Below are 27,860 nucleotides of genomic sequence, written 5' to 3'. Positions count from 1 at the left end.
CCAGATTCTTGAAGAATGTCTATCTGACACCTGCTCAGACCGGTACAGAATGCTATATTATTTGTGTGGAAACGAATGCTGCCAGAATCAAGTCATTCTGTGTGGCACAATGACAACGTATATGTGTGTAAATACAGCATATATATAGTTATACATAGATATTATATATAGATAGATAGCCGAGATCTATCTAACTGTGTGACAAACAAAAGAGACTGTATTGCATGAAATTTGTACTAAAAAAAGAGAGAAAACACTATGCCTATTGCCTATTTTGTTCTGCTGTTTCTGATGGAACAAAATGAACAGGATCTGAATCAGTTGTGGCACGTAGGGAGGGAGAGGTGCAGAAGATGGAGTGATAACGATGATGTCCCACAGCACTTATCCCTTTAAATGTGGCTTCCACTGCTACGTGGATAGCTGCCACATGTTCACACACAAGCTTATTTGGAGTTAATAAGTTAAGTCGCTTAATTAATTGAAACATAGGCTTTGCGATGAGGACATGGTCTTGGTGGTTTCTGCATAACTTGCCTGATCTCAATGTGGGCCGTTGGCGCCATCGTGCCCTCCCCGAAAAAACAGAGGAAAGCATGAAGATAAAAGAGAGAAAAGACAGGAGAGAGTGCAGAGAATAGAAATGCGGGGTTTTGCTTGACTCCCAAGTATACCTGAGCCAAGTGAGTAAGAAAGCACAGAGGTCACCTTCTTCCATATTTCAGGAGGTGCGGCGCACTGGCGACGCAGATCTCCCCTCCCCTGCAACGTTCAGCCCCAAATCCACAGGCACTGACATACTGTATATACAGACTCTGTGTGTCGATGTGTCTGTGTGGCCCTGTTAAATGGCTAAATATACAGCCTGCATAGAGTGTCGTGTATCTGGTCAGGGTTGTGTTTCAGAAATCTTGGAAAGGAGGGTAGAGGTCAGCATGGCGGAGACCGTATCCTTATGGTGTGGCAGGGATCTGGAAGGGTCTGGGGGGATGGGCAGGAGAAACTGAGAAGGATTTAGGACTGTCCACGAATGAAGGGTGGCATTTTGAAATGGGGTAGGGCAGTGCAGGGTCAAGTGAGGCAGAGAGTGAAGTGGCGTTTTGTGTGTGTGTGTGCGCGTGTGCGTGTGCGTGTGTGTGTGTGTGTACACGTGCGTTGCACAACTCAGGGCATAGTTAAAATTCAGGATCAATGTTTCCTTTCCCCTTGAGCAGTGCTTGTTGCTATGAGCAATGCGCTAACTGCAGAAGTGTGCAGGGAGCAGGAGAAAAGGAGCAAGCAATGGAGCATAGAAACAAATGCGGAACTAGAATGGAGGGTTTGAGAAGACTGGGTGTGCACTGGATATAGGGTGAGAGGGAGACATACAGAGAAAATTCTAGTAAAAAAAAATAGTGTGTGCGTGAGAGAGAGAGACTGCAGTTCTAAATACTGTTTCCATTAAATGAAACCATACAACAATTACCAACATCCATTTTTTATTTAAATACAGAGAAAAAGGACACATACACTGACAGTCCTGCACATAGAATATGCAGTAGCCTATACATTCTCATTTCAAGAGAAAGGAAAGGAACAACGTTATACAGGCCTGATGCCTTAGAATGTGAGTGCAATCTTTAAAAGAGGGGAACACTGTATAAATTCCCAAATCCCTACCGTAGTCATTTTTTTGTTGCTTTGTTTGGGTTCCTGGCGATGTTACGATTAGGACATTTTCTATATTTTCCATTTTTCATACTCATGCATACATAATTATTTAATAGTAGCAAATAAGGTAAGAACCTTGCAATTAAGAGAACCTCGAGCATCACCCTTACAGAACAAAAATATATTGCCGTATTTTGAAAAACATACTGTAAAACATTGAATAATACATTTGAATATGGGAAGCGCTCCAAATATATTTTCAAACACATATATTTTTGCTTAATAATACATTCACTTGGTTATATTCAGATGTATTCCCCTGAGACCAAAGTGGTAATACGTGGTATAATTTTAATATGCCAAATATGTCTAATATTTAAAAATGTCTCAAAACAAATTTTTGACATTTCAAGTAACATCTTCTCATTTCACAAACAAGTCCATGTTCTGTTTTAATGTTATTGGTATGTGCACTTAAATACTGAAAATATTATCAGAAACACCTGTCATAAAATAATAACTAAGCAATAATGGCAATATATTAGATCTCCATATACTGAAAATATATTTTTGTTGTGCAAGGGGAGGGCTCTACATTCCTACATGGATCTGAATCCCCTTTTTTCTGATGCAGGGGTTCCTCTGAATTTCACTATCCAGGACACTCAATGAATTGCATCCACCTCAGGGAGTCCACCTGTGATTATATAGGCTTGTCCAATATTACTCATGCTGTACATATACAATGCTGAAACACCAATATTACCAACATTTCAGAGAGAGCCGACTTGTAACATAACAATGCAAGAAGGAGCATCAGTCTGAGAAGTCTCACTTCACGTAGACAGAACGGTACAGATTTTCATTATAAGATGCCAAGGAAAAGAATTACACACATGCAGAGGAGGAGAGAGACAAAGTAAGATCCATCTTTGTTTTGCAGTTAAATTGCCAACAGAAATTACGGCATGTTTTAGGACCAGCCAATATTCCACCAAACAGCCACGTTACCTTTTTTTACTGTTATGTTCCATATACTGTCTAGCCGAGGTGGTATAAAGTCTAGGATTTGGTATTGTCCGTATTATGAGTAATTCCCATGAAGCAGTTTGTGTGCTTGATTTAAAACAATACCCTGCAGGCCACTAGGTGGCACTGTGATCGTGAGGTAAACACCTTTCCCAGGGGCTAAAGGGGAGGGTGAGCAGCATAAAGAGCAAACCAGCCACAGTGAGGATGGCCCCGGATATCCCTATGCAGGATGCAGACCAGGAGAGCTCGTGGTGAATCGGGACGGTGTGGTCGCTGGCAAGAAGGGCGAGGACAGACTGGTGGAAGACGATGAGCGACAGCAGGACCAGAATGCCTGAGAGAGAGGGAGAGTGTCAGAGAGAGTTAAAGATAGATAGACAGACAGACAGACACATAGACACAGTGAAACTCCAGGACATGGCCAGTCGGAGACTGAGGACTGAGGGGCTCTATTCAATGGATGGACGGCTCTCACCTGAGAGAGTGAAACAGACGGACGCAGGTTTGAGGAAGAACTTCTCTCCTTTACTGAGGGACATGATGATGCAGACGGCAGCCGTCACCATCAGGAAGAGGCTCAGGAGGGCCAAGCTGGCAGCAGCCACACTCAGACCTGAAATCGAGACACTGGAGTTACTGCTGTGAACAGGATACATCATGACCATGACTGACTGAACAGGATACATTATGACTATGACTGACTGAACAGGATACATCATGACTATGACTGACTGAACAGGATACATCATGACTACGACTGACTGAACAGGATATTACATTACATTACATTACATTACAGGCATTTGGCAGACGCTCTTATCCAGAGCGACGTACAACAAAGTGTATAACCATAACCAGGAACAAGTATGACGAAACCCCTAGAGAGAAGTACCGGTCCAAGTACAGGGAACAACCGCATAGTTCAACTTGGACCCTGATGGTTAAACTGATTAACACTAACAACGAGAGCGGCAACAATGCAATCTATGGAAAAAAGAAAAGAAAAAAAAAAAGTCAGACTACGACTGACTGAACAGGATACATTATGACTATGACTGACTGAACAGGATACATCATGACTATGACTGACTGAACAGGATACATCATGACTACGACTGACTGAACAGGATATATTATGACTACGACTGACTGAACAGGATATATTATGACTACGACAGACTGAACAGGATACATTATGACTATGACTGACTGAACAGGATACATTATGACTCACAAGCCAAGAGCACTTGACTTCTGTCATCACAGTTAATGTTTTTTTGTCTGTCTCTGCACAACCCAGCCGTCCCTGCATCAGCAATGGTCCATTTAATTCCTCTGATACCAGTGCCTTTAACAGATATTCTTTTGCTGGGAATGTTTTATGAATTGCAAAGGAAAACTAGCTTAAAAAAAAAAACATTTGATGAAACTCAATTAAAAGGTAATAATTTAATTTGTTTTATTACTCAGTCATCCAAGAAGCTATCAGAACAAAATAAATATCAAATTAAAAAATGAACGATGTCATAATAGCAATTATCACTGCAATTTACGGAGGCACAGATTAAATGTTAATTTTGGTTCATAGATGTGTGTGTTGATTTGCTTTGATTAAAAGAGGTCAATGGTGTACTAAATTTTATGAGTGACATGACCAGATGGCATATTAACATTAATACTGAATGAGACTGAAGATGGTGTGGGGGAGATGGAGGGATTCTGGGTAAGAAAAGGGACGGACAGAAAAAAGAAACACACTCACTCTTCTGAGTTGTCTTCTGAAATATAACTGCATTGTCCCCAGAAGTAAAGAACTTGAAGAATGTGCAGTTTGATTCTATCTCTGTCAAAAGAAAGGGGGAAAGCATTGACATACTGTATACACGCATTAATTCATTACAAATAAATACAGTAAAACGTTCACTTCTCATGTGTCTCCAAGGTTTTACACACACGGTTGTGGTTGCACGCAAAGGTCAGGACATAGACTGCTTTCACACACAAGGTAACTGAGTCCCCACTAGGGAAAAGAACCACACGAACAGTGGGAGGCCAGCAACTGTGTGGCTGCTCTCTGCTTTCATCTATAAAAGGAATGGAGTCATAGCATAAAACACATGAAACTTTTGCAAGTGGAGTGGGGCACACTGTGAACTCCCCAATTCAAATTCACTCAAATTTCAAAAGCCTTCAAAGAGCCGTTGTCCCACAGCCACAACATAAAACACATGGCAAACTTCTGCAATGGCCAGACACCCTCCCTAAGAATTTTCTGATAGAGCAGAATTCATGGTTCCTTCTATAATGGCAAGTCGCCCACATCCCGAGGCAGCGAAGCATCCCCACAACATCACACTGTCACTAACACGTTTGACTGTTGGTATGATGTTCTAACAGTCAAAGGCTGCATTTTCTTTACGCCAGACATGACGGGAGCCGTGGCGCCCAAAACATTCCACTTTCGGCAAATGTTGACAAGCTTTGATGTTTCTCCCATGAATCCCATGAATCTCATTTTTGCCCAGTATCTTTCATATTATGAAGATTTGAACATGACCATAGCTGAGTCTAGAGAGGTCTGCAGTTATATGAATGTCCATCTCAGATCTTTTGTGACTTCCTGGATGAGTTGTCACTGTAGCCTTGGAGAAATTTTGGCAGGATGGTCATTCCTAGGAAGATTCACCACTGCTCCAAGTGTTCTCCATTTGGAGATAATGGCTCTCACTGCAGTTCAGTGGAATTCCAGAGCCTTAGAATTTGCTATGTAACCCTTTTCAGACTGACATATCACAACAACTTTTTTTCTCATCTCTTCTGGAAGTTCCTTTGATCGTGGCATAGTGTGCTTTATCGACACTTTGTGGTGAATACTTCAACTCATTTGGTAAGTTTCAATATGAGTGAGGTTTTAATTCAACAGGTCGAGCTGTAATTAAGCCTGGCTGTGTTCAATCAGCTAAATCTAATTATCAATTAAATGTGGTTAATTGGTGTATTGAGTAACTAAGGGGGCAATTACTTTTTCACATGATATGGGTGTTGAATAATTTTTTCATTAAATAAATGTAATAATTTTTTTTTTTAATGTGTTTTGCTTTTACTCAGTTTCTCTATGTCTAAGATTACATTTTGACAAAAGATCTGAATCCATTCAGGGTGACAAATATTCAATAACAGAGCAAAACCGGACGGGTGTAAAGACTTTTTCGCGGCACCGTAACTTCTTTACAAGGCAGTCTTGTCCGGTTTCAGATTTGACCTGTTCCAGCAGTTTGGTTAGCCAGTGTACCCTCCATGCTTCGAGGGTCTGTTTTCTGCGTTTACGTGCTGCCTGGTAAGTCAGCAGAAACATTCCGCTTTCACGTTGACGACACACAGATTTATGTTGGTACTAAAATCAACACCGCTGTTGCTATCACTCTACTTGTGAGCTACTCAGAGGACATAAAAGCACACGGCAGAGAGGGAAATGGTGGATATTTTTAACCATCAAAATGCCGCTGAAATGATCTTTTCTCCATTGCGCCAGAAAATTAAATCATGGCACTGCTAATGCCACTCTCTGCCTCTGCCGTGGTATCTTATCTGGTGCCATTTCCAGATAGTCAACAATCGCCTTTCGAGGCTCAGATTAAAAATGTAATGAGGATGTTTTGTTTCCATCACCACACCACTGCCTGCATATTTTGTTATGCAGTATTATATTCAACATGCATATTTTGCATAATGCCATCCTCCTTTGTTCTTTCTCAGATGCAGTTACTATCTGTCTGTGTGGTATTTTTGAAGACTACCATTTTTCTACCATTTTTCTCTGTCAGACTGCTGTTATACATTTTACCTGTGTTCTTCACCTATTTTTACAACAGACTATTCTATGTGCAAAACCGCGCGGACAGTTACGAACCGCACAGCTTCATGGGACTATATCACAAGCTTCAGGGGCGGGGCTAGGCAGCTCATTGGGACCTCGGAGCAGAGAACAATTGCTCACGTCGGCCAAGGGATGCATGGGAGGCATTCAGTCAGAGGGGACAGCCGTGTTCGGTTGATCGAGTGACCCAGCTGACTGTCCTGGTGCATGTGCCTGCTCTCTACACACGCGTATGTTTGGGTCTCCTCCATCCCTGTCTGCGCATGTATGGCTTACGGCTGCGTGAGAAAAGAAGCAGCTGGAAGAAGTAATGTTTCTGAGGAGAACCACAAGTTGTCTTCACTCTCCCGAGCCAGCAGCAGGGTGAGCCTGACAGCACACTTGTACATTTCCCGTGAATTTGGGATTCCAAATTCAGGTGGGATTGATGTATCATTACATCCCTTGCCTTTTTATACATTTTAGATGAAGAAGAGATTGTTAAACAAATAAATCAATCAAAATTGATTCATTATAGGAGTGAACAGAGCATGTTTTCGAAAGACAATATAAAAAGGAAACCAAGCACCATTTGGGGAAATTATTTCTTGACCCTGGGAGACGGCAGTCCAGAAATGATATGAGGTTGGCTAGGGATCAGCTGAGTGCATAACTGTGAGCACTACACATAGCTACACAAATCCTGTGTCATTAAACAGACAAAGGACAGCAGAAAGTTTTTGTCTGACCTACAGTAGCACATCAAAATGCAGGAGTAATTTTAAGAGCCACCTCCAGAACATGAAGGCCTAATGTTCTTTATGACTATGCATCGGGTTACTTCCAGGACCTTTATCATCCCCACAGTTCGGCATGGACTCTCCAAGCCTCTCTGATTTCACGGCACTCCTGCAAGCATAAATAAAATTCAAACCGCCTTCTCCTGACCACTCCCTCAGTTTTCCCTATGTCCTACTCGTAACTGGCACTCTGCAAGTGTGTACAGTTTAATATTTCCTTCAAGAGCATTTTATACTCTCTTATTTAACAACGTGACCCAGTGATACTTTGGAATTTTTGTTGAGATTCAATAATTTTTATGGTAACTTTAATATTGATTACTTGAATTTAGATCCAGTTTCTGTAGGGTTTAGGCTTAGTGCTTCTTTATTACCAATATTATATTTAACCATGTGGGACAACTCTGGACAACCAATCTGAGTCAATTCACTTCATGTCAGCCCACATCTGTGCTTTTGTTGACCCTCTCCGTCTGTAATGACTCTTTAATTTATGCCTAATAACCATTTAATATCACAGTGAAAATGTAAAATAAAACCCAATTTCATAGGAGCAGCAGAGGGGTGAAAAGTGGGGTCACCTCCAGGCAGGTTGGCCGGCCCACAGCTCTCCCTTTCGGGGTCGATGTCTGTCGCCCACAGGGTGGTCAGGCAGCGTTTCCACAGCCCGTAATGAGCCACCATACACGTCTCGTTGCTGTAGTAGGTCTTGGGCGGGGCCAGCTCCACCCAGTAGTCGGTTCCCAAGCCCAAGATGGTGAGGGCCACACCAATAACGGCAACAAAGAACAACGTCTTGACTTGCCCCTCCTGTCCGGTGCTCGGTGTGGTCGGCGCTGCCCGCCGCTTGCCCATGCCTCCCCGCATCCCCATCACTCCCGTCAGGCCGCTGGACCCTCCCCCGGCTCCGCCCCCCCTTCCATCCTCCTCCTGCATGTAGAATGTGGACCACATGGCAACTGTGGCACGGCTCACCAAAACTGAAATGGAATAAAGAGAGTGAAGTGCATGCAGGGACAAACCACATTGCTGTAAAACTAATTTTTTGAAAGAAGCACAGAACTGAAGAACTGCATTAGGGAGGATCGCTAGGATGACCTCACAAGGGTGGGTGTACTGTAACTAAAGAATGGGAAGAGGGGATGAATTAGCTATTGCGAGCAGATAGAGAGAGCAGACTGGGAACAAGGTCACGGAGGGTATAGAGACACCTGGAATTAGAGTATGTGGTTGACAGTGGGAAGGATGAACTCATGAATATGGATGAGACCTCTGCATAAATATGGTGTTTTGCTGAAAATGAAAGGGTACACAGATAAATGGGTGGGTTGATGTGGAACAGGAAAGAGGTGTTAGAACAGGATCCAGCTCACGAAACACAGAAGGTGACAGAAAAGAGAACTAGGTAGAGGCTGATACTGATATCTGTGAAAAAAAGAAGAAAAAAACAACAAATTTTCACACCGTAGGGAGATTTGGGCGAACAGCACAGTTCAGTTGTAATTTATAGCACAAAGACGTTGGCATGAAGACCATGCATGCATGCCAATGCCACTTCCTGATAACTTAATACTGGGAAACAGAGTCAGTAAAGAGGAATTATAGAAAGATTCTGTCTACTACCACAGGTGGGCTGAAGTAGTTTGTTCCAAACTGTTTACACCCCTAAGGTTATCACTCAAACTTAACTTATTATTACATTAGCTGAATATAGCCTTATCTCACTAAGGGACTTAGGTCCCTGTTGCAGTCTTATTGCATTAGCTGTCCCTAAATTTTGCACAAGGCGCACATTGGCTACATGTTATCATTACTGAGACACCTCTTCTTCAATTAGTACTACCTCTGTCCTATGATACTGTTTGGTCTGTGTAGGTGTAACAGTCCTGACTCCAGTGGCATATTTGGGGACTCCAAATTAAATATAAATATGGGAATACACGTCAGGTTCCAATACTGGAAGGCTGTAGTGCCAGGAGGTTTTTGGGTTGTCTCTGGACTTAAACAATTCATGTAAGTCACTGATTGGCTATAGAATCTACATCATGCATCCTGTTTCCAAGGCTTAAACATACTGCTTATTGAAAGAAAACCACGAAACTTTCTGACAATTCAACCCTCTAGGACCCGAGTTTTGGAGTACTGGAAAACTAATACTATGGTACACACATATCTGCATGTAGAGGACACAGCATTCTCTTTGCATGGCTTCAAATATGCTATTTAGCAGGATTTCCAACTTTCCACCCATCGCACTGTGGTAGAAAGGGGAATCAAACTGAATGCAATTGGCAGCTGTGATTGGCCAGTTGTTCTCCACAAAGCATAATTGCACCGAGCACTGGGTGTTCTGCTTAAAGCTGACACACTTAAAATAGGCACAGTGGCATCTTACTGACATAAAGCTTTCTCTGACAAGCTGAATGGTTAAGTGAGGCATTGATTTCTAAACAAAGACAGATACGGTGTTGTGTTGTTATAGTTAGCGGAGTAATCTTTTGGGCCGGTCATTCATTCAGAAAATCCAAGTTATAATTACAACACCTACTGTACAACTTCTACTATCAATGACCATAACAATAACAGACTATGAGACTGTACATAACAATAACAGACTATACGACTACGGAAGTAATGGTACAAATAATCAATCACCATGGAAACTGCATTACCTATAATAATGGTTTATAGAACAGCCATATGGCACTGAACTTTTAAAGTAAATTTTTTGAAAAACATTTACACTGCAAATTACACTGCATACTAAACTGCAAAAGAAGCATTGCAGCACAACTGCACTTACTTTAGTTAACAGGTTTTCAGTTAAATAAAATATAAAATTTGTGCACTGGATTATTTCATTACAAAGTGTTATGGTAGGAGTTCTGATGTGCCAGATCAGTGCATTTTTGGAAAGTACAAAGTAATCTAAAAAGATTAATTATTTTTCTCTCTGCAGTATCAGTAATAAACTTATGCATAACTTAGTTTGTCTGCGCAATAATATTGCTTTCCCTTTGGCAAATAATCCATTAAATAATGTATTATTATGACATAATAAATAGCATCCTGTAAGCGTTTATACTTTGATTAAAAGGATGAATACAACCATCCTAAGTGTTCAAGCAGTATTTTAAGAATCACACAAAAGTTTCATTCAGCCAATTAAAACCAATCAGTTTATCTTCAATGCATCTGTGTAAAACATGAACCAAGTTTTTGCATACAGTATAAAATCTGGTCTTGAACATTCAGTCAGAACTAACCATGGGGTTGCCAGGGATTTAGGGCCCCATGAAAAGATCTCACATTGGGCGCCACCACCCCAGACCACCCCATCCTTGCATAATTACTGCACAGTTTTTGCAGGATGCTGTCAGTCAGGGCTCTTGGAATCATCAAAGTGACATTGACTTAATTCCAGGGGAGATTTCTTGCAATGACCACCAATAAAAGTGGAAAGAAATGAATTTGAAGGGCTATATAAGATTTTGCCATGAGGAGTGGCAAGAAAATCTTTCCGATATGTCCTCAAACCCAATAAAAGTGACATACAAGCATCTCATCAGTGTTGTCAACGTGGCCTAACAGGAATATGAATTATGTAGGCTATATTTTGAATGTATGGACATAATTGTAGGGTATTACAAACAAAAATTATTATTATTTCAGAAGATTATATATATATATATATATATATATATATATAACACACACAAACACATATATGTATGCATGTATGTAGCCTATAAATTAATATGTTCTATGTAGGCTACTATCGGTAGGGCTAAAATATTACATATCTTAATGTATTCGATATTTGTTGAAAAATAACATGGCCATGCTTTCTGTGCATCGTTTTATATCAAAGGCGTGAACACAATCGAAGGCCACTGTACTGCTTAATAGCCACAGGTGTGCGCGCGAATACAGACCTATTAATCTCATGCACTGGCTGGGTGTAAAGACGATAGCTAAGGAAAATAGAGCATCAAACAAATCTTATCATCGAGTACTTAGCATAGCTACAGTAGCTACAGGTTGTCAAATCAATGCTCACCAATCGTCTCTCCGTCTATCAGTAGAAGATGCGCGTTCTAACAAATTGTCAGTGAATTTGACCAAAATCCATTTCTGCATTAAAATGTGCTATTCGCGATGTATTGTAAGCTAACTGTCGTGCTTTTCTTTCATCCTATTTCGAAAAATGCTGAACTAAAACCTAAAATGGCAGCTTCTTTCCTTCTGCCTTTGCGTTGGCAGTCGCCACGAAAACACTGGAGTTGCCTTGTTGAGACACACTTCAGCCAGATCCATGCGAAGGAAAAATATGTGTTCATCCCATTTATCTTTGCTGCTGAAAGATACATTTTCCGCTGTGACAAAAGCATTGTGTAGCTATTGTGCGTAACCGTGCGGATATGAACACACGCATTTATTTTTTCCTTTCTTTAATAGCAAACAATCGGCATAAAAGAACATTGATTATGTAATTGTTTTGAGGTTTTGACATTTACATATAAATATCGGTATCAAAATAATCCGTATTTTCAACTAGATCCACTACAGAAATAGCATATATTCACGAAGCTAATTGCTAAGAAATTATATTATGTGATGGCGTTTAGAAATTTAGAAATAATGGCATATTGATTTTTTTATGTGTACAAGCATAAAGCACAGCACGTATGACTGCCATCATGTCTGCTAAGAACAACCAGCATTACAAATTCAGTTTATTTTTTTAAAATGGCACATTATCACGACATATATACATATATTTAAGTTCCACTTTGACAATGTTGGTAGCATATGTGTTTGACCACAACCAAGACAACTTTACTAATCACAACAATGACATGAATATTTGCTGACCTGTTTCATGTGTGCAGTTCAGTGCAGAGACGCACTTGTAAGTCAACTGAGAGAGAGAGAGTGAGAGAGAGAGAGAGCGAGAGAGAGAGGGAGAGGGGGGGGAGCTGAAAATGGTGTATGGTTGCAGATGGGAGCATATATGCTGCTCATATCTCCGCTTGTCTGTATTTTTGTAAGTATAATCAGTAGGTTTCTGTTTGTCTCTGCCTGCCTGTAAGCATATTTATGTAAAGGTGTTAGTTTCTGAGACTGTGTTTTGCAATTCTATTTTTGACCACCACCTGCTAATGGCATTGGGAGTGGAGCAGGGGGCTCTGTGAAGGGGTAGACTGTACGTAAGTGTAAGATGTTATACTTCTTATACAAAGTCTTACCAGTATTGTGACTGTGTTATAAAATTGGCTTTTTTCTGTAAAGGGAAGTGTGATGATAGGACAAGAACTGGAGGATAGAAATGATTGTGATAAAATTGAGGTAGATATAGAGGGAGGGTTCAGTTGGGTTGAACTCGAACACTAAGACCCCAGATTGGATTTGGATCAGACCCAGCTAGAATTACATTTGCGTATGCATGTCTTCGCCCTTCGCAAGTAATTTCACCTGGGATGAACCATGATTTAACCCGAATGATAAACTGAAAGAAAAGTTGTGACAGTTCAAAGGTACCTGAGAACTTTTTTTTTTTTTTTTTTTTAGATTGGCTGGGGTTGGTGTGTAAGATGTTTTAATACAAAGGAGTATAGACATTTGAAATATAAATGTTCTAATATAATTTAAATACAGTGAATAATGTTCCAAGTGCTCTTCTCCTTCATGGCATCTTCTCACTGTCTTTAATCTGCATTTGATTAGTCACTACCCTTAATTCTCTTTTCCTCTTCTTCTGTGTTCTCATACTGACCATCAAGATCCCACGCACACTCATAAATCAATCTTCCTCATTTTAAACACAAACCACGTATCCCTTTGTCTTACAGCCCTGATACCACCTGTTCTCTCATTTAGAAAATATGTATTGTATTAAATGTGATTTGCTCTGTCAAATGTTCCATCTGAAAGCTGGCTGTGACACACTACTATCCATACTGTGACTAGCAAGTGATAATTAAACTCAGTTTATGTTTCTCCACACAATCAGTAGTGCTGTGGAACTCCAGGGTGGGTGTGTCTCACAAGGAAGTTTTTGAGTCATTTTTGAGAGTACTGTAGCCTGCTGTAATTCTTGTGTTTTTGGATTCTTCTATTGCCACTTTAATTGTATTTCTACAGGACCCAATCCCCATTCTACTCCCAAACAACTATCTGCAATTTGTATTCAAGGCTGTGGTTTGTGTAGATAATTTTCATTGGGAATTAGGAACGAAGTGTTTCCTTAAATGTTGCAATGACTAACAACGCCCCTTAGATGGCACTGCCATATTACATTAGATAACATGATCTGTAAGCAAGGCAAAGCCAAAAGATCCCAATTCACCTCCTAATCACTCCCCCTCTGTTTTGAGTTACACTTAATTATAAGTGTCACTTACGTAAGGGCCACTTGCACGCGATGGCAGGCATCGAAGTGATAGGATACATAAAAAGCAGCATTCGCGTGGGACGCACGTTTGGCCTGCTCCGACGAATCGGAATTTACAAAAAACGAATTATCGATAATAAATCATCACCGCTTAAATTAATATCACTTAACAGTTGGGCACAGCAGGCTACTTTGAACCGCCACATTTGCATTACAAATAATGATTACAGCAATTTATATTGGTGTTATCAGTACACTTTAATCATCAAAATTTGCATCATAATTTTATACAGCACTTGTTTGCAAACAAGACAATGCTGCGATGACCATGATAATTGTCTTTTGAAAAGGCATGACATAGCAGTCAAATTGCATTTGAATGTGGTTAGCTCTGCAATGCTTTAGCGATTCTGGCAACGGCATTAAGCAACGCAATGCCTGCTGGGACAGCATTTGGTTTTAAGCCAGGTCTTTAATGTCCTCATCACTGTGGGAGTGTCAGAGGGCCAAACAGCCACTACCCCTCACTGAAATTTGGCTCACTCAGATCTGGGACAACCCTTGTACAAGATGGTGACTCTCGTGAATGAGCAAAATGAGTATTATTGGTGAATTGAGACCAGGCCATAAAGTGCAATCACTTCCCTTAAGGTGATCTAAACCTTGTACTGTATGTTGAAGGATTCACACTCCCTCAAACAAAGCTTCGTATGCAGATTTTGTATGCTTAATTTTATCCAGTGATTTATTCTGCTCTTAAATCACATAACTGGTATTTAGTCCAGGCATTCTGTCTGAGTGGATTTTGTTTCCTTGTCATTTTAAGAAGAACATTTCCAGTTGCAAACCGGGATTGTGAGCAGATAGCACTTGTGCCGGAACAAAGTGTGCTTGCTGATTTCATAAAAATCTATTTTTTTCATTGTTTCATTTGACACAATGAAGACAGTGTGTGTGTGTGTGTGTGTGTGTGTGTGTGTGGGCGGGGGTGCCTAAGGGGTTGTACAGATTCGCTTCACACACACTGTGGTGTTCCTTTGACACTCACTTAGCGGGTTTCAGGTTTCTCCGCCAGTTGCGCAGACACATTGGCAGCATTCAGACGCATTGTGCTTCAGTGCTGGGGCAGCAGCTCTCCTGGTTATTCAGCTGTCTCTCCAGCCCACTGGTGCAGGGCTGCTTTCAGATCCTCACCCAGCTCAGCTCAGGCACCTTCGTGATGATCGCTCTGAATGAGGCTCCAAAACTGCCGTGTTACTGTAGAAAGGCATGCAGAGAACTCAAAGATAAAAAACCTAACATCCATCATAGTGCCAGCCCCAGGCTCGTATCCATCCCTGAAACGGCCCGCCATCGCAAACATTTTTTTTGTTTGTTTGTTTGTTTGTTGGCATTTATGTATCCCCCCGCAAGACCTCATCCTAGATTCAGGTCTGCAGTGTTTACTTTCAAGGTTCCCAACACACCATCGCTAACAGTGTGTTTCTTTTGTGCTTAAAACTACAGAGGGTATTACACAACTGTTTGTGTTAGAATTCCATCAGAACCCCCATCGCTCGCACGCTATAAGATTCAAGGCTCTGTGGTTACTGAATTACAGCACAGGGAATCCATTATGGTTTCTTTTTAATGGAACCATTGGGCAATTGGCAAACACAGCACATCCAAACAAACACAGCTAAAGGCATACAATATGTATGAACAGGAATTACAATTATACAGAAAATCACAACAAAGCCTAAATATCCATTTTCACAGCTTCATCTTCAGAGACACTCACCATCTTCATTGTTTAGGAGAGTAATTGTTTCATTGTTTACCTCACTACAAATAAACACATCTGCAAATTTTATATTCCATGTTGTTGGGCTTGGATCGTATTAATAATATTAATAGGCAACATGTAAAAAATGTAACTTAATGACACTTATCCAAAGATCACTTTAATTTACTGTTCAGAAAAAACACACATAAGCTTGACAAGAGATGCTCTGAAATACCTTTGATATATCTGCAGACTTTTTTGTTGAAAGTTTTTAATGACATTTCCATGTTTTCAGTTTGTTGCATTTTATTTTTAAACTTTCTTTTTAAGAACAGGGGAACCCAGAAAACCTAAATGAAGACACAAAACTTGCAAATGTGATTTCAAAGATAAAAACATGATCCATTAGCGGTAGAACTGGCATTATAATAAATTATGTAATATATTTATATTGTATGCTTACTGTATTCACATTGCTAATTATTGATATTAGCTTGCTTCATGCCCCTGAATTTCCACAAAAAATCACAAACCAATGCTGATGATGATAAAAATTATCATCATTGTACAAGGCCTACATGATGATACATTTTTATTTAATCTTAGGAAAATAATAAAGTCATTTCATAATGATTATCAATAAACTACATGTAATGTGTTTTTTAATTATAATAATAATAAGAAGAAGAAGAAGAAGAATAAGAAGAAGACGAAGAATACACTGCCCTCTCCTTACTCGTGTAATCTCAGCAGCTGTTGTTTATACCCTCAGCAGTGGGTCTACTCCTTGTGAAGGCCCCAACTCATAGGCCCTTGTTGGGGGTGTGGGGGAAGGGGGTTGATATGTGGATCTGGTTATCTTTGCTTTCCAGCAGCACGATTATTATTTTCCGCATGGACTATATGGAGTCCTTTTATTCTGATGTTCAGTTAGTGCTCTTTAGATAAAGTTAAATATTTGGTTTGTTAGTTTGTTTGCTCAGTGCACTTTTGGGCTGCCTAGCAGCCCTGTTAGGCTATAAAATTTTAAACACATTCCCAGCTGTTCTCTTTTAATCCTGCCAACATTATGCCTGCCTGGGTTTCTTCCTTGTCTTTCCCACCCACAGAATTGGGCATTCCGTATCCGTCTAATAATTCCATGATTCCTGAGTCCCGGGGTCTCTCTCTCTCTCATTCGTTGTTGTCTGTTAGCACTCATCACGCACTAAATTAAAAAGCTGTCATTTAACTTAAAACTAATAGCAGCTCAATATATATTTTTTCCTCAGTTGTGTATTTGCCATTTGAGAAAATGATTTTTCCTTCATTCACGTCGCCAATTAATCAATAAGACATATAGGGTCTTGACATAAAGTAAAAACGTTTAGTTAAATCAGCTACAATAGTGCATTTGATCCCTTTCGGACGCCACGAACACTGTTAAACTTGAAATAACACATCATATTACTGCAAAGCAACTATATGATTAATGGAGCGACATAGCAATGGAATATGGAACACAATCTTTGAGGGTAGGGTGGGACTGACAAGGGTTGTGGAATAAATTCACTGCTATCTTGTGAACCCAAGACACCTTCTTCTGATCTAAATGTGTAAACCGAAAGGCAAACCTCCCCAACAAGAACAGCAAAAAGAAAAAAAACTTGATGTCTTTGATTAATGGACTGCCCCGTACAGATCTGAATCAACAGTAATGCATCTAAGACAAATACTGTTCTTTCATCAGTCATGCTTACTATGGCAGCGCTCCTATTGGATGACGGGAGCAGAGCGGTCATTGGTCACTGCCTTTCTGAGGTGAACATGGGCAAATGGATTTGTCCTACAAGACAAGACATGAGTTTCAATTCAGTGTAACAAGCGACATTTTATCACCAACAAATTTTTCATCGAAGGGTGGGGATATTTTGTCACCTGGTGGGGGAGGGTGGAGGAAAAGAAGAATCTGCGAAGGGCTGGGGAGAGAAGAGAGAAAAGTATATATGACACGCAAATTATAAATAGCATTTATTTGTGAATTTTTTTTTTTCAGTGGCATAGCTACCCTTACATAATATGTAGGCGAACCGTGAGATAAGGTCTGCATTGTAATAGAGGTAATCACATGTGGCAGAATACTAATAGAGAAGCAGATAATGCACTGCCTTCATAAAGTGCAGATTGTCCATTTGCCTACCCGTCCATTAGTACCATCACAGACGGTACATTATCATTTAAATAATTGTGCATGGACTAATACCTCAAGGCATTTTCTGTATCTGCAATTTTCCGCTGTCTGTTTATGCCAAAATGTTTTCCATTTTCCGGAACGTACTGTAAAGGCAATACTCACATTCCATTCCAAAATATATTCCCTAAAAAATAAACAAAGCTAATAGGCTGAGATAAAGACTAGAGTGTAATTGTATATCCTGACAAGTCCCTCTAAAAAGGATTTTGTCATTTTAAAAATGTAGCTGTATAAAATGGTAAGAACTTGGCTCAAGTTTTCTGCCTTATTATAATAAAGGTATGAGTGTGTGAGTGTATGGTGTGTGTGCCCTGTGATATATTGCCGGCTTGTCCAGGGTGTAATCCTGCCTCTCGCCCAATGCATGCTGGGATAGGCTCCAACACCCCCCGCGACCCTGCCCAGGATAAGCGGGTATAGATAATTGATAGATAATGGATGGATCTACGGCTTAGGCATCTCCTGCTGATTGACCCTCTCTTTTGAGGGAGACTTTTTCTGTTCGTACCCCAGCATTGTCTTACCTGGGCAGTGTCAGGCGCGGCCACGCTGTAGGGGCGGGAGTGGAAACGGCTGCGGCGGAGAGGAGAGGTGGAGCGGTCCTCCCCCGTCTCTGCACTGAGCTGGCGCATTCGGGGAAATCCAAGCTTGTCCAGGTACCCAGTGCTGGCACTGTTCACTTTGGAGAGCAAGGGAGAGCTGGTGATGGGGGGAGACAGAGAGAGAGAGAGAGAGAGAGAGAGAGAGAGAGTGGAAAGAGGAGAGCGGGCATCATAATCAAAACCGCAGAACCAACTCCAGGCGCAGCTGAATATTATTTCCGTAATGTCCGCGTGTACTGAAATGTAGCGATTCAGTTCCTTATTAGTGTTCAGTCAGCGGACAGACCTGCTGTCGTGCTGGCCTGCAGACGCCGGGCAGGGCTGAGTGTAGGAGAAAGGGAACCAGCCTCTCCTGTCACAGTGAGAGAGAGATGTTAGGATGCAGGCCGTGTGATACATTACTGTACACTCCTGACTCTCAGCCGCACGGTGCTCAGGCACACCTCCCTGTTCTCTCGTTCTGCCCGTAGTGCCACCCGTCTCGAGGCTCAGAGATGAGGAGTGCAAGGGTGTCCCCGGGAAGGAAGTGGAGGAGGCAGGTACCCCCGTGCCCGCCCCCGCCCAGCTCACCCCCGCCAGGGACGTGCGGAAAGAGGGCCTCCACCCGGGTAGGAGGGGCGACAGGCAGCACTCTGGGCAGGGTTCCTCCTGGGACAGAGAGGAGACGGGGATCCGCTTAGACAAATGATGACATCACACAAGCAATGACACGCTCCAAGGACTGCTTGTGGATCCAGGTGAAAATGGGGCGGCCATAATCACATGACAGGAAGTGACAGGGAAATTACGAAGACTGGCTTACCCAGAAGCCCCAGCCTCGCCTCACTGATGGGCCTCCGGGGCAGCGGCAAGGTGGAGGTAGCGTAGAGCTCGGCCGCTTTCATCAGCATGGGATTGTGGGAAGGCGGAGAGCTGCTGAGACCTTCCTGGTGGGCCACTGGTGTTTGAGCCCTGGAGAGAGACTCGCCTTGGGACAGACAAGGGCTGTGAGGGGTATTCTGGGATGCAGATGAACCTTGCAGAGAGGAGGATGAACCTGTGGAACTAGCTGACACGGTGGCAGACACAAGTGCCATATGAGAGACGCCAGAGGCGGTGCCGCCGGGGGTAAGCGAGGCGGTTTGGAAGGGGCTTGATGTGGTGGAGGTGTTGACCCGGGTGCTGCTGTTGCTAGCGCTGGTGCAGGTGTGGCGTGGCATGTGCTGGGGCGTGAGGTTAGCCTGCATGTAGAGGGAGCGGGAGGTCTGGGCACTCGCGTCGTTCTGGGCAGGAGGAGTTTCGCTCCGGGAGGAAGGCGGGGCACGTTGCGTACGGGGGTTTGGGTCGCCGTTAAGCAGGGGCTGGACTTCCTGGACCGACAGCCTCTGAAAGAGTATTTGAAGTGTTTTAAACCAGAGAAGACCCTGAATTGAAGCTGGAAATAGAGGCAGTGACCTTTAAACTGATCAATGCGCTCAACCTGCTTAATTTGTCTGCGCTTCCTTAATGAGGCTGCCAATTAGCTGAATGACCGAAATAAACCTGAGCCCACTAGCGGGGAATCTTCCCTTAACTGTATCACAGGTGACACCATTCATTTCCTTCACGTCACATTAGAGTATTTAAATGAGACGGTTAAATTCAGGAAAAAGTCAAACGAATCGCGTAATTACAAAGATATCACTTAGACATGGCAATTTGTCTTTTATGTGCAATCAAACAAGCTTTGAGAGCAAAGTGCAAACGGCTCATATTGAGGTAGCTGGTGTACGTTCATAAAGTACATGAGCTGTCAACATGTCTTGGCAATGGGAAGCAATACTATACAATGGTGCTATTCACATGGCCAAATTACTAAAAATTCATATGTACAGTGTAATTGTTGCACAGAAGTGTTAAATAAGGGGAAAGGAAATTAACACAAGGAACAATTAGAATATAGAGAACCAGATGCCCGCTGGTACAGATAATTGCAGTTGGTCAATTAGTTGCTTGATTGGTACTCAAACAAAACAAAAGCAAATGGGTTGAGTGAAATGACCGATTTAAATACGGATTTTCTGCCACCTCTATTACGAGTTAATCTGAGCTGTCAGAGGTTTCGAAGGGTGGGGCGAAGACCAAACAAAATGTTAAGCACAGCTTCATCTTCTCCATTATTCATTTGAAGGCCTAGTGCTTGCTTTATGACAGCACTCCAGTTAAAAAGGCACTATAGACGGGAATGTCGACTTGCACTTTGCCTGAACCATTAAGTGACGTACGTCATAATGGACCAGGCGCTGTAACTCCACCCATTGACCTCACCTGCTCCAATGGCTGCGCTGTTCCCAGCTTGGCCTGACGGAGGAGTTCCGCTATCCCAGCAGCCCCGGTGGCCTGAGGGGCCGTGTGCCGGAACAGATGGAGAGCACGGTCTGGGAGCCGTGTGGGCTGCGAGCACGACTGCTGCCATGAGGACAACTTCTGGGACAACAGCTCCCTCACCTGGGCGTAGAGGAGAATGCAGTCTTGAAACCAAATGCTCTTTTACCGTACTGTGTTTATTGTATTTTATTTTATTTACCGTTGTACCATTAAATGGAATTTCACATAAAATAATACAAAAGAGAACACAACACATATTTTTATATGTGGCAAAAATAACAGTTTAAAGACTTCATGCCAGTCAGACACAAGAGTCATGTATTTATGTACAATTCAATGCTTGTGCAAACATCTTCAATGCAATCTTTAATCAAGGTTTTAAAATGACCAATGCTATGATGGTATGGTATAGTATGATTTCATGACCAAAGAGGGCATAATAACTGATATATTCTATCATACATCATATATTATATATGTTGTATATTATATCAAGATAATCACATTATGTTTCCCCAATGTTATTTTCTCAAGCTGGTTTTCAGTGTAAGGAGCAAACCTCATGAATACATTGATGAATTCATATTCAAGCTCACACAAATGTTTATGTCTGTATGAAACCTGAATTACCCTGCGGCTCTTTCTGTAGATTACAGGGGAGTGTCAGCGTTCTTGCATTCTCTTTATCCGGCGAAACCGTCCGGCTAGAAAGAGTGTGGCTCTAATAACAACTGAACTTAAGCTTCAGTTTTTTTTAGCGCTTCCTAGTGTGTTTTCTGAATTTACTGCAGTTAAAAATCCAAGTATAACTCATGACTGCTGAGTGAGACTGCACGCACACACAGACACAGAGACACACACACTCGCATGCACACAACGCCTCGCACACCCAGGAGCAGACGCTAGGCCCTACCTTGCCGTGGTAGCTGATGAAGACCTTGGTGGACGTGCAGTGGCGGTCCACCAGGAAGCTGTACCGCCTCCTCTCCTCGGTCAGGGCCGTGCGGAACCCCACCGCCACCAGACCGTCCAGCTCCCCCTGGTGTTGGCTCATCAGCTCTACAAGCTGCAAAAAGGAGGATCATGTGTTAGGAAAGATGTACCGTATAACACCATGCTCTCAGCCTCACCAGCCTCACTCTGAACAGAGAAATCCTCTCCTCCCCTCCTTCACAAAAATGCTGCATAAAACTTCAGGTCCATTAAACTGTCCACAAAAACACTACACCTGCAGTGTGTAGCTAGTCAAGCATGTTCTTTTCAGAGTATGTCCTCAAATCGAACATGCCAGTTGTTAAAATGACCAAACGAGCTGATAATATGCTGGGAGTGGAATAATAACCTGTTACAAGCTGTGTTTCACAAGGGTCATCTACTGTATGCTCAGACCAGGTGTGCTTGATGGTTCATTTGTTCAGCTTTCAACAGGGCTCCTTACATTTTAATGGGTGAGAATGAGTTACTGTAGACTTTAATTAGATATTAGTACAGTTAGTGTGGATCTAGGGAGATTACTAAACTGACCATTAGAAAGTGAGGGTGGATGGTGGATGGGTATGGATTCTATGATACATTAGCACTGCTTTTTGTGTTAATGTGGGCTGGAGACACACACACACACACACACAAATACGCACACACACACTCACACATTGGCATTGTACTGCAAGGCCTGCTGGGAAAACCTTTTTGATATAGAACATTGTGTGCGAGATAAGACTAGGAAGCAAATTCAAGACCAGCACTGAGAGACATAAATCACAGAGCCACCTGCTCTCTATCGACCATCATACCCTGACACAGCTGTCCCACAATCCTTTTCCTGCTCCCTGCTAGTTGGGATATAAATGAAAACTTCAAAAAGGATGAGTGTAATTTTAATTGAACACAATGTTCTGTTTAAAATTTGAATTTATGCCTAAAGAAACGAAGCACTCCGAATAGCAATCAGAAAAGTATTAACACCAACCATAATCACAGCTTACAATTTAACGGTTTAAAGATTTATCACCATCCCAGCTGAGTCAATCATCAATACAATAATACAGCCTTGATATTGAAACAGAATGTGTGGATATTTAAAGAATGTAAAAAAAAATCAAATCAAAAAGATTTTGAGAACATGTCAATCAATAGTCAGAGGCGTGTTTCCTAGTCATTCAGAGATAGCTAGCAGGAATCTGGATTTTCATTTTTTTATTTACCCCCTCCCCCCTCATTCTCTCTCTCTCTCTCTCTCTCTCTCTCTCTCTCTCTCTCTCTCTCTTTTCAGTAGGCCTGCCTTTGTGTTTCAGTTACCTGTGCTTTTGAGCTTCAGGGATTTTTGCTGGTCTACATTACCTGCATCTCCCGGTCACTGTACTTGTTGGGGTGGCGGCTGGCCTGGCACTTCCGTCGCAGCTTCTTAAGCTGAGACTGACAGTGCTCGATGGAGTCCGTCCTGGCCCTGCGTTCGCTCTGGTAGTTCTTCAGAGTGGCCTGAGAGATAAGCCAGGGACGTGCAGGTTCATCAGTAGTTCGAGCATGCGATTGAGGAAGAAAGAGTATTTGTTTAAATGTATTTGTGTAGTGCCTTACATACAGTATATATACATATAATTGTGGTGCCAGGAAAGGAGTTGGTGCTGTCCACTAGGGGGCAGTACAGGGCCTAACTACAGGCATGGCCAGAGCTGAGAGGCACTGTGATCACCGCAGCTGTGACCCATTACCTACTCATTGGTCTTAACGCTAGAAAGGCCACGTTTTTTTTTTTTACCACCTTAAACCACCGAGCCTGATGCCCTGAGGTGTGACAGGTAACAGTGGCTGTTACCTATTGCCTGGCGGGGGGGGTGTGAAGACAATGGCACAAAATGGCTGAATTTCTTTGAGTCGATTTTTAAAAATTCTAACAACACAGTTATTTTAAGCCCAGCTATTTAGGAAAAGACATGGAAGGAGGGTATTGCATTTGCTATGCTGGAGCAATTTGCATTTTAAAGTCCAAAAGCCAGATGACATCAGCTCTGGCCATTTTAGTGTTAATAAAAGGCCTGGTTGGCAGACCTACGGGGAGGACAGTTTTGGGCTGGCTCAGGTGGGTTTGGGTTGTTTTAGTCTTATGTTTTGTCTGCTCTTTTCCCCTGGTGAAGCATTGTTGTGTTTGAGTGTTTTGTTGATTGTTCTGCTCTTGGAGGTAATGAAAGGCAGCAAGCCAACCGTCCTTTTGTGTTGTTTTGCTTGTTTGCTGGGTGATGCAGAGGCCCTCCCCAGCCCTGCATCACCATATGCGTGCGTGCGTGCGTGCGTGCGTGCGTGCGTGCGTGCGTGCGTGCGTGCGTGCGTGCGATTTTGTGATTGCTTGAGAAGGCCTCACTGCACTCACTGTCAGGTATTTGTTGTCCAGCTCCAGTTTGTGCTCCAGCTGAGAGAGGAGTTCAGAATGGAACCGCTTTAACTGTGGGGGGGTGGAGGGGGGGAAGGGATAATTGAATCGATCACACAGAACAGCACTATTTCAGGAACATGGGGCTGGGGGTAAGAGTCCCTGCTTCTTTTCCAAATTACAGACGGCTGATTTGGCATAGGGAGCATTGGGGCAGCCCAGGAAAACTCACATTTGGCTCATAGCTAATTTATTGGTTAGAGCCGCTGATTGGGCAGAGAGTCCATTCATGCGTTGTCCCAGGTCTAAATCAGTCTCTGTTCAGAGGGGCAGAATGGAAGCCAGCAGGTCTACTCGCTGCATGCCCATATATGAGCATCCCTAGTCCCTAACTCCTTGTTTCTGGATCACAGAGCTGTTGCATTTCCGTGTTGTTTATCCAAAGGTTTACAGATTGTTTTAATATTAGGAAAGCAGCTATTGTTCATTGACTATAAGAGAAATGAGAGAAACATTTGTTTAGTGTAATTTACGGGAGAGGCAGCCAAGAAAATAAGCAAAGCAGGAGGCAGTGGCCAAACTAATCTTGTTCTGTGGAGCAAAGATAAGGTCTGGTCTAATTCAACCGCAGCCTTTGCTCGCTGAACAAGAGAAGTAAAAACAATTCTCCTTTTAATTTTCATTCTCCTGGGGAGCCTGCTGCACCACAAAATATTCTGTTATGCTAGTGATAAAAATAGCAAGAAGACAATGTACTAGAAGGCAATGTACATTCACGTTCTTATAAATATAACAAATCATGTGTCTTTTAATGTACTTACAATACACTTCAGTAGTGGCAAAGTGGTACCAATATACATTATACAGAGATTGCAGGCATACATGCCTACAGTGAAGCATAGTGCAGACTCTTACCGTGTCCTCCAGTTCCACTTGAATCTGCCTGTGTATTTCAGCCATTTGAAACAAGGTGTCACCTGAAATGAGGGAACGTTTTGTAAATGTCCTATATTTAAGAGTAGTTGATGTATTGATATATGTAGATGCTGTAAGCACATATTCCTGAAACCCTATTGGTCTGGCACTTCGGTATATGTGAAGATCAACTAAGAAGAGAGACAATGTCAAATAATGCCTTTGTGCTCATGAATTTTTAACAGCTGCCTGCAAAAACATGATTAAGTTGGTTGCCGTTGCATTGTTCAGTAATCATGTTCATTCACATTCACTTCAGATACAACATCTGAAGTAAATTTGTACACAAATTCAGTATTATTAAATTTAGCTCTTTTTTCTTTTTCATATAGCACACTTTTAAAACTTTACTCCTGTTCCCTTTCCAGTTTGGAATGCCCAATTTGTGTGTGTTTTTGCTCACTGCTAATTCAGGAGCGTGCATGCGCTCTCCTTTCAATCTGCTAAGCCACTGCTTCTCTTCTACTAAGTGCGATCCTCCATTAGGGCTCACACAGCCATTGAGTGAGAGGCGCTTGTGTAAGAATGTGCTGCTTGAGCAGGCGGAGTGAGGGAGCCCAACGGACTACAGGTGGTTACTTGTGTGTGAAAATGTGCGGAAATCCTGCCTCCTGAGAGCCCTCCTTTCCCTGTGGCTCCCACATTACAGCCAATCAGGCAGCACCCTGCAAGGCTAATGGCCCTGGTGCCAGCACAGTCCGGAGTCAGCACTAGACCATGGGGCCCACCTACACACTACTGCAGCGCCACCCAGAAGCTCCATAATGAGTTTTTGGTTCGCCTGAAGTAATCCGTTCCCAGTGGCTCCAGCATTTCTCTGGAACAGCAGCTGCGCAATATCGTAGTTACTCAGTTTGCAATAGAAAGTAAACTTCTAGAAATGTTTTGCTAAGCGTTGTAGTGCATTGTAATGTGATTAGAATGGGCTGCTCTGTAACCCAGTGTGGTGAACTGCTTACTGTAAGCTTGCTGGGGGATAATGATGGGATTCTGCAAATGCATGGTACATTACTTGACCTTTGGAATTCTCCTTCCCCCACTGTTTCACAAATCATATAGTTGATAATCTCACAACAATGGCCCTTCTCTTTCTCCCTCTTGCTCTCTCTCTTTCTATTGATACAGTGCAGTGAAAGAGGGAGCTCCCCCAATGCACCCCCCCCCCCCCACCCCCCGGCCCTATCTGCCCACACACACACTGATTTATTGTTTTTGTTTTTTTAGATCAAAAGAATATTCAATAATAACGTGTCTAAGCACAGGTTAAAGGTGATTCAGAAAATATCCCAAAAAGTTTCCCAGAAATGTTTCCCATAAAAATTGCTCATTCTCTCACATTGTCTGGGAAAAACTGAGATGAGTCGAAAGGACATTATATATGCTTCACATGCAGTTGAGACATAATTATAACCCAATAAGGAAGAATGCTTCAGAATTGGGAACATTGACACGTATCTTTATCACTTCTGTACTCACCTAACTCTTTGGCCCCCTGGCTGTCACTGGCCAGTTCTCCCAGTTTTACCATAGCATTAAAGTACCCCTTGGCTGCCACCATAACTCCTGGGGATGGGAAGGTGGGAGATGGAACAGTCAGAGACACAGACAGAACAGTAAGAGAGACTGCAGATAAGGTACTGATGTCAGTAATACAAAATCAGAAATTTTTGGCCTTACCTGTCAAGGCTTTTTCATAGAGCTTCCCTGATGTGACAAAACTCTTCAAACTGGGGTTGAATTGGTCCAGGATCCCCTGAAATATGTAGATTGAGAAATTCATAGTTTAGGTTCTCTTACTCAACTCTGTACAAGCATTTTAATGCGACTATTTTAAATCCTGTTTTAATGCCTTTATTTTTGTTAAGAGTAACAGTCGTATAATTGTTCTATTATCTTACTATCTGAAAATATTAGCTGTAAGCTAATAATTAAGTTATATACTACTACTACTACTACTACTACTGCTAATACAACTACTACTACCACTGCTACTACTACTACTAACAACAGCAACAACAACCATCATCATCATCTGTTGGAACTACAAAAATGCTCTATCACATTAGTCTCACAAAAATACCTTGTAGATATTTTCAGTCATCTTGTTGACCTCGTCTGAGCGAGACATGCTGCTTCCCTTGTGAGCGGAGTCAAACTGCAAACCTTACGCTGGAATAACAGCCGACGGCGAACCCCCTGCAGCTCAAACAAGTTCAGAGGAGCGAGAGTCTCGCTTTCAGGAGCCTTCACGAAGCAGCTACAGCAAATCAACCAACTGAAGGCACTATATTCAAAACTTTTCTGCTAAAAATGATACTGCAGCTCTACCTACAGCTATGATAATGTACACACACGTGTATTACTGCCTCACTGACATCCTATACTTTTGAGTGAATCAGTGGAGCTGAGTACCACGTCTGCGTTGAAGCGTTATGTTCCAAGAGATGGGTTCCTGCAGGCTACAGCAGTGTGCAAGTTATGAGTGTTTAACTTCTGGTAGAGCAAAAGCTTTGAATCCTGGGTAGGATGCTAAGACCCTAGACAAATATTCACATTCCTACCAGCTTTGCAGTTAAAGCCATTTCCCCTTAGATTTGCCTCAGAGAATGGCTTTGTCGAGTTTGTGAGTTTAAAAAAATTGATTGAAATCTGCCCACGTGAACATCAAGGAAGCTTTCCAAAATGGATAAGATAATTACAGTATGCAAGCCCACTTTAAAAACTTGCGGAGAAAATATTAACACAGCCAGGAAGAAGGGTGTCTTGGCGGTTGACCTGCTGGAGTAATGGGCTTAGCGGGATGCTGATCAAATTCTATTGACATGTGAGGAGCTTTTTAG

The 27,860-nt window shown here is 42.2% G+C and overlaps 2 protein-coding genes across 3 annotated transcripts; both read right to left on the bottom strand.

Moving 5' to 3' along the window:
- Nucleotides 1-1,461: 1,461 nt before the first annotated feature.
- On the bottom strand, nucleotides 1,462-12,349 carry LOC135261563 (voltage-dependent calcium channel gamma-6 subunit-like). 2 transcript variants are annotated; one of them, XM_064348015.1, is made up of 5 exons: nucleotides 12,214-12,349; nucleotides 7,920-8,318; nucleotides 4,445-4,525; nucleotides 3,158-3,295; nucleotides 1,462-3,016 (listed from the first exon to the last, which is right to left on the bottom strand). In XM_064348015.1, the coding sequence occupies exons 2-5, from the start codon at nucleotides 8,290-8,292 to the stop codon at nucleotides 2,796-2,798; spliced, it is 813 nt and encodes a 270-aa protein (XP_064204085.1). In that variant the 5' UTR covers nucleotides 8,293-8,318; nucleotides 12,214-12,349; the 3' UTR covers nucleotides 1,462-2,795. The 2 variants fall into 2 exon arrangements, with proteins under 2 accessions (XP_064204085.1, XP_064204084.1); XM_064348014.1 differs by lacking the exon at nucleotides 12,214-12,349 and adding an exon at nucleotides 11,399-11,813.
- A 3,466-nt stretch (nucleotides 12,350-15,815) lies between these two features.
- LOC135260347 (brain-specific angiogenesis inhibitor 1-associated protein 2-like) lies at nucleotides 15,816-27,689 on the bottom strand. Its single transcript, XM_064345583.1, has 14 exons — nucleotides 26,698-27,689; nucleotides 26,497-26,583; nucleotides 24,961-25,022; nucleotides 24,046-24,117; nucleotides 23,019-23,156; nucleotides 21,592-21,744; nucleotides 20,619-20,798; nucleotides 19,135-19,696; nucleotides 18,776-18,980; nucleotides 18,619-18,684; nucleotides 17,995-18,429; nucleotides 17,833-17,854; nucleotides 17,415-17,455; nucleotides 15,816-17,322 (listed from the first exon to the last, which is right to left on the bottom strand). The coding sequence occupies exons 1-14, from the start codon at nucleotides 26,798-26,800 to the stop codon at nucleotides 17,250-17,252; spliced, it is 2,199 nt and encodes a 732-aa protein (XP_064201653.1). The 5' UTR covers nucleotides 26,801-27,689; the 3' UTR covers nucleotides 15,816-17,249.
- Between the last annotated feature and the right edge of the window lie 171 nt (nucleotides 27,690-27,860).

The sequence above is a fragment of the Anguilla rostrata genome, chromosome 8, assembly GCF_018555375.3.
Source record: "Anguilla rostrata isolate EN2019 chromosome 8, ASM1855537v3, whole genome shotgun sequence".
Lineage (NCBI taxonomy): Eukaryota > Metazoa > Chordata > Actinopteri > Anguilliformes > Anguillidae > Anguilla > Anguilla rostrata.
Note: the sequence above shows the minus strand (reverse complement) of the source record. Positions and strands in the feature narration are given on the sequence as shown.